At 39.8% G+C, this 13,311-nt stretch overlaps 1 protein-coding gene across 3 annotated transcripts in view; it reads right to left on the bottom strand.

The window, feature by feature from the left end:
• Nucleotides 1–6,210: 6,210 nt before the first annotated feature.
• The window catches only part of AP4B1 (adaptor related protein complex 4 subunit beta 1), a 32,410-nt gene continuing 25,309 nt past the window's right edge, over nt 6,211–13,311 (bottom strand). For all 3 annotated transcript variants that reach the window (XM_069480810.1, XM_069480808.1, XM_069480809.1), the window contains exons 6-11: nt 12,375–12,871; nt 10,956–11,039; nt 10,087–10,190; nt 8,794–9,001; nt 8,110–8,391; nt 6,211–7,852 (exon numbers count right to left, since the gene is read on the bottom strand). In XM_069480810.1, the coding sequence (XP_069336911.1) occupies nt 7,425–7,852; nt 8,110–8,391; nt 8,794–9,001; nt 10,087–10,190; nt 10,956–11,039; nt 12,375–12,871 (1,603 nt within the window). In that variant the 3' untranslated portion in view covers nt 6,211–7,424. The remainder of the gene's footprint in view (nt 7,853–8,109; nt 8,392–8,793; nt 9,002–10,086; nt 10,191–10,955; nt 11,040–12,374; nt 12,872–13,311) is intronic.

Below are 13,311 nucleotides of genomic sequence, written 5' to 3'. Positions count from 1 at the left end.
TTCGCTTCAAGCCAGATACAGTGGCTCACACCTATAATCCCAGCACATTGGGAGGCCGAGGCGGGAAGATCACTTGAAGCCAGAAGTTCGACACCAGCCTAGGTGACATAGCAAGACCCTGTTTCTACAAAAAATAAGAAAAATTAGCCAGGTGTTACGGTGCATGTCTGTAGCTCCAGCTACTCAGGAGGCTGAGGCAGGAGGATTGCTTGAGCCCAGGAGTTACTGCACTCCAGCCTGGAGCGAGACCGTATGTGTATATATATACATATACACACAACAAATCTTAGCTTCAGTACTTACTGAGTGACCTAATTACTTGTTTCCCTATGCCTCAGTTGCTTTATCTGTTTAAATGGTATCAAGTCAGGAAATACTTATTGAGGGCCTTTTATATATCAGGCACTATTCTAGGTTGTGTGAATATAGCAGTGAACAAAACAGGTTAGATGTTTGCACTCATGGTGTTATAGTAGATGAGGAGTGATGGTTCTAGTGATAACAGTTTCTACGATAACTCATACAGGGGTATAATGATTAAATGAGATAGTAATAAGTTAGTAATAAGTAAATATTACATAGTAATACGTTACTAAGTTACTAAGTTACTACTACATAGTAATAAGTTAATATTAGCTGTCGTTGTTGATCTTAACCAGCAACATCTCCTAGAACACTGCCTTACGGTCTTTGTATCTAATACAAAGTCCAAGTGTTACTGTCAGTAATCAGCATTCTGATGCCTGTCATTCTTGTATAGACTTCACTGCTGAACCCTGGGGAGGAAAAGACACCTAGCCCCAACAAAATTAAGTTTTAAAACACACATAAAAGACACTTTGTCAAGAGCAAATTGCTATTACTATTGTACAGTAAACACAGCTCTGATGAGGCCGGGCGTGGTGGCTCACGCCTGTAATCCTAGCACTCTGGGAGGCCAAGGCGGGTGGATAGCTCGAGGTCAGGAGTTCGAGACCAGCCTGAGCAAGAGTGAGACCCCGTCTCTACTAAAAATAGAAAGAAATTATATGGACAACTAAAAATATATAGAAAAAATTAGCCGGGCATGGTAGCGCATGCCTGTAGTCCCAGCTACTCGGGAGGCTGAGGCAGTAGGATCGCTTAAGCCCAGGAGTTTGAGGTTGCTGTGAGCTAGGCTGACGCCATGGCACTCACTCTAGCCCGGGCAACAGAGCGAGACTCTGTCTCAAAAAAAAAAAAAAAAAAAACAAAACCACAGCTCTGATGAAAACCAAGTGGAGACAAGCTGAAGGTTGTTCAGCCTATGCCAAGAGCTTTCCATCTCTATACCACTTAGGTTTTCATTAACTCCTAAAGAGTTAGCAATTGGAGAATTCCTGCTGTATGTCCTTGGATGAATATAAGCACCCAAAACTTGCAGAGAACATTCCTAGTTACGGTAGTATAAAAGTAGTGAAAAAAAAAAATGTTTGAAATAGAAAAAAAAACAACAAACAATAGCATAAAGTAGAAACTTGACCTGTCCTGGAGTGGTTCCTGCAATGATGTTTTTGGCAGAAGCTTCCAATTCTCCATTAAACTCGTCACCCAACATCCGGAGGCGACCAACGATGATAGCCACGTCAAAAGAGCAAGCCTCTCCTAAGACAGAGGAACATATTGGTCACATTTGTCACAATGCTTGAATGGACGGCAAGTCCCAGGAATCTAAGCAATGAGAAAAAGTTCTTGTCTTAAACAATTTTGTTATTGTTCTCTCCTAAGAACTTCAATGCTGTCAATACCAATAGTCAGAAAATCTCCCTTCATTGAGAATCTCTTTTTCCTTTAGGTGTTGCTAAAAACTTAGAGTTTGCCTTTTGAAACTTAAGGGGAAATAAAGCATACTTTTTTGGCCTGTAATCAATCACCACCTCAGGCCAGAAACCTTACCTGAATCTGGTTCATCTATACAGGGTAGGTCCCGGTTAGCAACCTGCAATGTTGGACCCAAGAAGTCTGTGAGTAGAGCGTTCATGATGCATTCCGTTTGTTCCTCAAAAGTTTGGAGGCTTTTCATTTTAGAGTTTGCTGCTGAGTTTTACTCTTCCACAAAACAAGCAGTTTTCAGCCCAGCAGGAAGTTAGAAACACTGGTAAACCAGCAGATGTGTCTACCTCTTACAAAGTTTCCTAATTGGACATGTAGTCCTGGAACCTTTCCCATCAGATTTCGTCAAAAATAGCTGCTCAGAAAGGTAGTACTTCTCTGAAGAGCTTATCTACACAGAACTGGGTAAACTTGTTGAAGACTCTAAGTTTCTTATCTCAGAACCACACCCTAGCCAGTACATAGGATTACTGAACAACTTTTATAGTTAGCCAATCTGTAACTGAAATAGAGTTCAGTAAGAGCCTCTTGGGTAATTTCATTAAAGAATACTTCCTGTTAGGTTCTGTATATGGTATAATTTAAAGAAAGGTTGTCAAGTTGTAACAGACTGGAATTCAACTTTTTTATTTTTAAAATTTATTTAAATTTTTAATATATTTTTAGCATTCAACTTTTGTTTGCCATAATCATACGATTATTTACTGAACACCTGTGTGTAAGGAACTATACTTGGCACTACAAATAACACAGAAAAATGACACAGGCACAATTCCTGAGTTCATGGAGCTTACACTTCATCAGAAATGATATTAAATGACTAATCATACAATTTCTTGTGCTATTGACATACAGTGCCCTTTGAGAGCATAATAAGGAAACAGACCTAGGGGATGGGGAAGGCTTCCTTAAAGTAGTGACATCTCAAATGAGCTCTGAAGGATATGCTTAGGGATTCATTAGGCAAAAAGGAGTAATATTGTTCCAACATATATAAAGGCTGGGGAGATGGGGGGGAAAAAAACTTGGGCATTTGAGGAATTATTATATAAATGGATATAATACAAAGTATTTCACAGGGAAATTATGAGGAATAAAAAAGATGTTATGTGGAATGACCTAGCATTGTTTGGCATGCAGTAAATGTTAAATGTCTTTCCTTTTAGCCCAAGGCCCATTGACAAAGATAAAAGGGATCTGAGATTCACTCTCTAACAAGAGAATTTTCCTAACAGGGTTGGACTCTATCACAGTTTTAAGAGATCTTGAGATGGACACTTAGCTGTACTGGCTGCCTTCTTAATGTAACTAAACCCAGATTTTGGGTCTGGGTCTCAGAAGCATTATTCATTATCAGCAAACCTATCACTCAACCTATCACTCAAAACTGTCAGAGGTGAAGTTATTAATAGCTCCAACTAATAAAAGATTCAAGCATAAACAGTGAGTCAGTTGTTCAGAATGGAATTTCTCCCTGGCAAAATAATCAGAGCCAATCTTCTGTTTTCTGTTCCATTCTAAAAAACAAATGACCACTACAGTTTCCAGGACAATATGTCCAATTAGGTGACCAGCAATGATAGCCATGTCAAAAGAGCCTCTCCTAAGACAGAAGGAATACATTTGTCACAATGCTTGAATCGATGGCAATGAATACACACATTGTATTAAAATGGACAAAATTCAGAACACTGACAAAACCAAATGCTGGTGAGGATGTGGAGCAACAGGAACTCTCATTCATTGCTGGTAGGAATACAAAATGATAAAGCCACTTTGGAAGATGGTTTGGTAGTTTCTTACAGAACTAAGCACACTCTTCCCACATGATCCAGCAGTTACACTCTTTGGTACTTACCCAAAGGAATTGAAAACCATGTCCACACAAAAACTTGCACATGGATGTTTATAGCAGTTTTACTCATAACTGCCAAAACTTAGAAGCAACCAAGATATCCTTCAGTAGGAATGGATAAATAAACTGTGATATATCCAGACAATGGAATATTATTTAGTGCTACAAAGAAATGAGCTATCAAGCCATGAAAAGACAAGGAGGAATTTGGGTGATAATTGTGGACTTTGGGTGATAATTTATGAGGTAAGGTCACCAGTTATAACAAATGTACCACTCCAGTTGGGGATGTTGATAATGGGGGGGGGGGGCTATGCATGTGTGGGGGCAGAGGGTGTACAGGAAATTTCTGTACCTTCCTCTCAATTTTGCTGTGAACCTAAAACTGTTATAAAAAAGTCTTAATTTTGCCTTCCCGTGGATGTTTAAAAATAAAAAAAATAAGAAAAAATAAAACAAAATTTAAAAAAAGTCTTAATTTTTAAAAATGATCATAAATTGCTTTTGGACAAGGAGCAGAAAGTATGTTCCTGTGTAACTAAAGGACCATTTTCATTTGTCGTTATAATATCTATCATTTCATTCTCTCTAGAGACAAAAGAGCTGAAACTTCAGTTACTACTAAGCAGGCTTCAGACCTCTAATGTCAGAAGGGCCCTCAGAGAGAATTCTAGGCCACCTTTCACATTAGAGACAGCCACTTGACCATTTAAGGATTCTAAAAAATACATTTATAACATACTCCCAAAACAATATACAAAAACAAAACATGTTTATAAGAGGTCATCCAACTAGGATAAAATAGCTTGCCTTTTTCCCACAATAATAAACTACCTTCCTCATTTCACTATCAATATGCTTATGCCACCTTGCTCATCCAATCTTGATTCCTTTGCACTATCTTGTATAATCAATGTTGTAAAGCTATAGAAACAGAGTACGGGCTCTCATGGGCAAGGCAGAGTAAATTTTCCTCCTTTGGTTACTTCTTTCTGGGCCTTCAATGTAGCACTTTCCAAACCAACCTTCCCGCCCCCACCTTGGCCACATACCTTCACCCTTGTAGTTCTAATGTGCTCCTAATTATTACTGAAAAATGACAAGGCCAGAATTTTTCACTATCACTTGTTTCTCTTGCTGTCCTCTGGCCACTACAATTTATATTCCTCCCTCAAAGCTTCGGCTCATTATATCATTGTCATCTGCACCTGGCATGCATGTGGATGAAGATCCTTGGGTACAGCTCCTCTCAACATAGAGAGACCTGTGACTAAGAAAACAAGTCATGTGTCCTCACTCCTCCAAGCACCTGATATCTTAAAGGGATAGAATAATTTATAACAGAACTCCTGTTCAAGAAGAGGGGGAATGGAGACATAGAACAAACATAGAACTGGTCCATAGCAATAAAATTATGGTCAGGGCTAGGCACGGTGGCTCACACCTGTAATCCCAGCACTTCAGGAGGCCGAGGTGGGAAGATTGCTTGAGGGAAGGAGTCTGAGACTAGCCTGGGCAACATAGCGAGACTCAATCTCTACAAAAAAAAAAAACCAGCCAGACATGGTGGCATGTACCTATAGTCCCAGCTACTTGGGAGGCTAAGGCAGAAAGATTGCTTGAGCCCAGGAGTTTGAGGTTACAGTGAGCTATAATCTCACCATTACACTCCAGCCTGGCTGACAAGAGAGACCCTGTCTCACAAAAAAAAAAAAAAAAAGAAGAACATGGTATACTCGTTGAATTTTGGTCATTTTGCTTATAAATTAGTAAAACCAGGATACAGGAAAAATCAGTTCTTCATTGAGATCATTTTAAAAGTACGTTTTCCAAAAGCAACAATTTCATATTAATATATATATCTCGTACATTACAGAAAAGCAACCAAATACAACTTAATCTTCTAAAGGCTCCAATAGTCAGAATCACTTTAGTATCATTATTTACTCAATTGCTTGGCCATACCTACTTTTCTTCAGGTCACAATTTCAGTTATAGTCTTTAATTTTTAATCAATGAATTTATTCAATTTCTACCACCTGCATTCTGTTCCCTTGTTATACTTTGAATTAACAGCACTTGAGTTTTCTTTTAGTATCTGATTAAACATTCGCAGTTTAACTGAATAAAAATCTGAAGCTGTTCTGATTCCTCCCTTTCCAGTCCCTGGGATCCATGGTCCGAATCAGTGATTCTCAACTAGGGGCTATTTTGCCCTTTACCCCCAACTCCCCAGGGGACCTTAGACAATGTCTGGAGACGTTTTTAGTTGTCACAATTAGGAGTTCTACTGGCATCCAGTGGGCAGAGGCCAGGGATACTGCTAATAATCATTTTACAGTGCAGAGAAGCCCCCTCCCCACCAACAAAGAATTATCTGGGCCAGACTTGGTGGTTCACACCCGTAATCCCAGTACTTTGGAAGGCCAAGGCAGGAGAATCACTTGAGGCCAGGAGTTCAAGACCAGCCTGGGCAACATAGCAAGACACTATCTTTAAAAAAAAAAAAAAAAAAAAAAAGGCAGGCATGGTAGCTACTCGTGAGGCTACTCCTAGCTACTCACAAGGTTGAGGCAGGAGGATCACTTAAGCCCAGGAGTTTGAGGCTGCAGTAAGCTCTGTGATCACACCACTGCACTCTAGCCTGAGCAACAAAGCAAAGATTCTCTTAAAAAAGAAAAAAATGAATATTTCTTCCTCTCTGATAATTTTAAAACTGTTCCCCTTCACTCTGACTACTGAATCACCTATAAAGCCAAATCTGAGGCTCAACTATATCTATGTAGGCCCTTATTGCCTGAACATTTGTGTATTTCCCATCCCTAACCCAGCTGGTCTTAATTCATATTTCATTTTCCCCATTCTGGATTCTCTGGTCTTATTTATTATTTTACCATCATGTTATTAGATCTGTTCTTGCCATAAGTTATCCTAATTAATGTATAAAATGTGGTCAGGTATGAATAAAAAGTGAGGACAAGTGACAAGAAAACAATTACAATAGTATTGCTAGATGTATGCACTAGCTACTCTGACAGCTTAAGGAATGCCCCTAATGAAGGCAGTGAGCTGAACACCAAAAGACAGACTAGGTATTAATTAATGAAGATATGAAAGTGAGGAAATTTTCTAGGCAAGAAATAAAAGCAGATATCATGGCACAGAGGTGAGAGAGGCTGGTGCATTCAGGGAGCTGCAAGTGGTTTGCTTTTGCCAGAAGAGAGGGTGTGCTGGGAGTGGCAAAACATGACACTGAAGAGGTACTTTAGATGCCATGCTAAGGACTTTGGACTCTGACCTAAAAAGCATGATTTGAAATAGGAGAACAACCAAGAGTTTACTATAATAATCCAGGGAGGAAAGAATGACCCTCACAAATGATGACCCTGTCAGTTTCCACACATGTCAGACATCTTTAATTAGTAACACCATCCCTTAAATTGATTAGAAAAGAATCTAAATCCCATCCTCACCCCATTCCCATTCCCTTACCAACATTAACCCTTACAACATCACCATGGAAAAATTGGGTCAATCAGCAGTAGGCATGAAAGGAATAAGTTGATGGTCTTTAGGCAAAGACATAAGCATCCTGATTCTTAGATTTCCCATTCTCCTTTGCATCTGATATTATCTGGACTTACAAGCAGCTATAATAAGAAAAACTAAGGAACTCTGATAGTTATTCATCTTACTCAGGACAAGCAACAAGAATCTGTTATGATTTTATGTCTCCAATTGTTCCAATCACAGTTTCTAATACGGAAATAAAACTGTTCAGTGTCTCCATCCTTGCCTCATTTTGTTTCACAGAGATCTGTATTTCTGAGTTCTCAGGCTCCAATAGCAGTTCTGTTAAGAACAGACAGCCAGTATCATCCTGAGCACTGAGATATGCTTTCCATGGCCGAGCCCCAGCCCTGCTCATTGCGATGGTCTGGATGTTCACTACTTGAAGAGCCATCTGGAGAGTGTCAGCATGGACCTCTCCCTGCCAAGGCAATACTTGCTGATGAGCAACCTTGAGGCTAAGCCAAGTTTTCTCAAAATACTCAGCAGTAAGCTGGAGATTGGGAACTAGCATGAGGGCTCCAGAATCAGGGAGTTCTTGTATTGTCTCCTTGTTCTCTTCAGGAATCAGGGATCCTAAAAGAGTCAGAAAGTTTGTGTAAGAGATGTTCTTAATCTGTAAGAGCTAAATTTTTTACCCGAATTCCCAAAAGTGTACAATATGTACTTCTGTCTTTAGATAAATGGCTTAAACAACCAATAATGAACCTCTTTTTTGCTCATAAAGTCTTCAAATACGGGCAAGTCTAAGATTTAGTGCTAGGATACTCTACAAATCATTGAAAAGATAAAAGATTTATCACAATAAGATATAAAGTAAGAATTATTTTTACCTGATGTGGCAAAAGATGCAGGGTTAGGAAGCTCTGGGCCATGATGCTTTGCCCCCTGGCATTTAGAAATAGTTGCCCAGCGGGCTCTGCCATACACTGGCACCAGCGTGTTGAAGTCTGAGGCCCAGCTGTTCACAGGCCTTTCTGCTGGATCCTCCAAAAGTCCAAGAGAAGGGTCAGATTTTGGGCTACACAAGATCCGCTTAACTTCATCAATGCCAACTAAGAGGAGGCGATAATAGAAGAGACCTCGGTCCCGTACAGCCATATCCTTCTCCTCCTCTGAGATAAGAAAACACATTGAGTTAGTTAGTTAAAAACAAAAACGTGGCCAGGCTTGGTGGCTCACGCCTGTAATCCTAGCATTCTGGGAGGCTAAGACAGGAGGATAGCTTGAGGTCAGGAGTTCCAGACCAGCCTGAGCAAGAGTGAGACCCTGTCTCTACTAAACAAAAATAAAAACAAACAAACAAACAAAAAAACAAACAAACAAACAAAAAACCAAAAACGCCTTCCTCATACCCTCGTGCCAACCATAATAGGAGAAAAAAATGAAGGAGAGAAAACCCTAGATAGCATTAACATTTTCCTCTTGGGTCCCAGATATGACTCACCAAACAATGAAAGCTGTGAGAATTTTTACTATAGGTCATAGCACGTACTATTTCCTTCTGAAAAACTTACCTATGCAGTAATATAATAAACGTCCCAGCACGTCCTGGCACTCAGCAGGTCGTGAGAGGAAAAGGCGCAGTAGGGCAGTGAGTAGCTCCATCTTAACAGCTGGAAATGTCTCTGACTTCACATTCTCTACGAAGTCCTCTAACACATAAGGAGCATTGGGAATTCTTTCCCCATGGACCCCAAGTAGCCAAATAAGTGCCTGCTTCCCCTATGGAATAAAAGAATTAGAACAGGTGCTCAATACTTGGCTATCCAAAACACAGGAGATAGTAAACAATCACCAGTTTGCTTTTCCCCTAGGGCTAGCAGAAAAGGTATAATCTTTAATTTACTTCAACTTGCATTTTACTGATTCCCCCCCTACTACATTCTCTACAAAAAATAGGAACAAAATTCTAATGCACAAGAGAAAACTCAAAATTTTCATAACCTATGCTGATTAAGCAATAAATAAAGCTTTCTCTGCTTTGGGGCCTCTGGCCCAATTTGGGGTTTAATGTTTCAGTGGAAACTACTCAAAGAGTCTCTCTAAATTTTTCATGAAAGCGGTTAATAAATTAATAACCTAGAGTGTACATCACAGTCATCTGTGAATTTTCTTAAAAATGTATCTGTCTAGGCCCACTACTCCTAAATATTTAAGCCAATAGACCAGGGATGAAGCCCAAACTTTTGTAGAAACTCCACAAATGATTTTGACTCTCATTCCAGTTAAAAACCCCATGGTATAAATCTCTGACTCAAAACTATTCAAAAGAGCAATGGGACCACAAAGTATTTGTAATAAAAACCATAGATAAATTCTGTTTTTATTTTTATTTATTTCATATTATTTTTTTGAGATAGGGTCTCACTCTGTCATCCAGACTGGAGTGCAGTTGTATAACCACAGCTCACTGCAACCTCCAACCCTTGGGCTGAAGTGATCCTCCTGGCTCAGCCTCCTAAGTAGCTAGGAGTATAGGTGCGTGCCACCATGCCCGGCTAATTTTTTGTATTTTTTTAGAGATGGGGTCTTGCTGTGTTGCTCAAGCTGGTCTCAAACTCCCATCCTCAAGCAATCCTCCCACCTCAGCCTCCCAAAGTGTTGTGATTACAGGCATGAGCCACTGTATCTGGACTGTTTTTATAATTTATATGCCATCTATGTCTGAAAGAAAATCTGAGGTGGCAATCAATTCTAAGAGTTTCCACGTCAGACATGGGGTGGAAAGAATAAGTAGATTCCATTTCAGAGGGCAGGGTCCCAGGCATTCCCCTTCTACCTAGAAGTAAAGGAAAATTACAGTCTACCTCGCTATCTTGAATGTTCTCCTCACAGCCGGGCAGGGCCTGACACACAGCTTCGGTACACTGAGGACACAACCAAACCAGGTCTCGGAAAGTCTGCACCACCACTATAACATATCCCAGGATACAAGAGCACAAGATTAAAGCCTCCGTGTAGGAAGGAATCTTAAGAAGAGTCACGTATTCAGACTAGATTTCTGGCTGAATTTCTGTAAAACTGGTTTTGGAGGGGTGGTCAATGATTATCTGAGAAATATAATCGCATGGGCAATAATTTCTTGAATGAATTTCTTATCAGATTAACATGAGGATAAATGATCTAATGTATGCAAAAGCATTTTGTAAAATGTACAGCCATATGCCAATATAGGGTAGTGTTACTATTGAATGACACTCTAAAGACAGTATAAATGGAGCCACCATGACTGGGACTAAGGTGAGGCAAATGAGGTGTACCTAGGATGCAACATTTAAGAAGACATGCAGGGTTGGCTCTTGTATGAACCCGAAAGTAAGTGCTTTCTTAAATTTTGCATCCTAAGCAACTTACTCGCTTTACCCTAGTGCTACACCTGGAAGCTACTGCCTATAGTATATTGCCATAAAACAAAAAGAGGGGTAAAAATGAGGAAATAACAAGCAAAGTCAACCCAGTACCCTTCATTATCTATAGTATAGTCTTGTAGATTCATGTTAGCCTGAAGACTCAATACCCTGTTAGATCTATAGACTCCATGCTTCTCTGACAGCAACAGATGATGATGTAAGGAAAAGTTTAAACCTCTGTATTACTCATTCAACAACAAATATTTTTTGAGCAACTACTATAGGCCAGGCACTTGGCAGAAAAATCCTAGAAAGGTATCCATTACCTGTAGTAATGTGCTCTTGTCGAAGCCCCAGTAACTCTGTTAGAATCTGCACACATTGATCTGTGTAAGTCCTGGCAATGCCACCTACAGAGTAAGAGAAAGCAGAGGAAACTGTTAAGTCAAATATTAGCGCCTCATTCTAAAATCACTTCCCACCAAAGACAAAAGGACCAGAGATACCAAAAAAAAAAATCACCCCTTGTTTGATGAAATAGAAAGAATCTAAATTTGCTAAAAAGGGAATTTTTATAAAAATGAATTGATTTTTCATTGATTACTAGAAAACTGAAAGTTCATAAAAAAAGAATTTCTCATTGAACAAAGCTGAAAACGTACAGTAACAAAGGTATTTACATGGCAGTGAGATATGAGGCACCCATTTTGTAGCAGCATATCCACAAAGGAATGTTCCTGCTGGGGATGCTTGAAAGCAGTCTCCTGACTACAAGGATTTCTATGCTCTTTGCTCCCTTTTCTCAGCCCCTAAAAATAACCATGCTTTATTCTAACTATGAGGGTTCTCCCTTCTCCTCTTATACTTGAAAGACTCTAAAAGACTCTCCAGCTGCTTTCTTTTTTTTTTTTTGTACCAGAGACAGGGTTTTGCTCTATCACTTATAGCTTACTGCAAACTCAAACTCCTGGGCTCTTTGATCTTCCTGCCTCAGGTTCCTGCGTAGCTGAGACTACAGGCATGTGACACCACACCCAGATAATTTTTTACTTTTTGTGTAGATGGGGTCCTGCTATGTTGCTCAGGCTGATCTCCAACTCTTGGCCTCCCAAAGTACTGGGATTATAGGTATGAGCCATGGAACCTGGCCTGCTTTCAGTTTTTGCGTCACTCTAGTCTTTTAAATCCTAGACAAAGTAGTATGAAAAAGTCTAGAAGATTAGGAATTATTCTGTGTTGTTCTATACTCAGCACAATACATAACCTATAGTAGAAGCTCAATAAATGACTGATGAATCAACATAGGACTTTGAATCAGAAAAGGTGGATTATACTCCCAGTTTAGGAACTATATGATCTTTAGGCAACTTGATAACCTTTTCTGTGCCTGGGTTTCTTCATCTTTAAAATGAAGTTAATACCACTTGTCTACTTTTCCTGACTGCCTCACAAGACTGTGGTAAGACGATGTATAGGAAAGCATTTTGAATAGAAGACAACAAAAATTTTAAATATTACAGTTTGATTTGCCTGTACTGTCTATCCTGGAAGATATGGCAACACTAGTCTGGACCAAAAAAAAATCTCCCTTTCGCCTTGTTTGTAGTCACTGACCCAATTCTTTAGTGCATGGTACTTTCTCTTTGAAGCAAGACTCATGCCCTTTTGCTCTCTATGGTTTCGCTGACCATAGCTTTCTAGCTGGCTAGTCTAGGTTCTCAAAAGGAAAAGCAGCAGACACCTACCTATGGCAAAGATGGCAGCCTGGGAAAAGTCAGCAGACACATCTGTGCAGTACCCTCGAAGCTCCTCTAGCACCTGCTGCACGTTCTCATCATTCACCAGCTCACACAGCACTTCCACCTTCTGTAGTTTGATATAGTGGGGCTCCGAGTAGGAGCAAAAAAACTTTTTATAGTGGCTGCTAAAGTGACCTGGCAAACTATGCAAGATCTGGCGCACATGACAAAGGGCAGCAAAGCAGAGTTCTCGGCTCTCTGAAGAACAGGCAGCTAGCAAAGGTCCCTTGACTCGCACAAGCACGTCAGTTTGTACATGGGGAAACTTTTTTGCCAAGATCAGAAAGAGTTTTGTGGCTCCCATCACCACACCTGGGCTACTGCTCTTGAGAAAGCTGTCCAACAGATTGAGAATGTCGAACAATTCCTCCTCACTGCGGGGTTGGTAGCGTAGCAGAAAGTTCAACACTTCAGCCTGGCCCCATTGGTCCAGTTTTGACATTCTATCCAAAAAAGAAAACAAAAGCACTATTTTAGCAACAAAATTTGCACCATCTCCATGCTACTGCCACATGACCAGTCAGCTATTCATCATTACAAGGGGAGAATTCTTAAAATTAGGCTATGCCATAATTGAATCATTCTTTTTATCTACTATATAAAGTTTACACAATTTAGGCTTTAAATTCCAAGATGAGTTGACAGTATAAATGCACATTCATTTAAGGCCAAAGATGTGGGTGATCAGTGTACGCTGGGCACAGATTCTCTACATTTTAAGACACTGTAAGTAGCTTAAGTAGAACACAATGACTAGAGGAGAGGAGAACCTAACCCCTCAGGATATTTCTGCTCTCTATATCACCAAGAGAAACTAAGGCCAATGAAACAAATTCTCTCAGTGAAATGTGATGAAGTTAGTAATTATGGTTAACATTCTTTT

The sequence above is a fragment of the Eulemur rufifrons genome, chromosome 8, assembly GCF_041146395.1.
Source record: "Eulemur rufifrons isolate Redbay chromosome 8, OSU_ERuf_1, whole genome shotgun sequence".
In the NCBI taxonomy this organism is placed as follows: Eukaryota; Metazoa; Chordata; class Mammalia; order Primates; family Lemuridae; genus Eulemur; species Eulemur rufifrons.
This window is presented reverse-complemented; position numbering and strand designations above follow the sequence as displayed.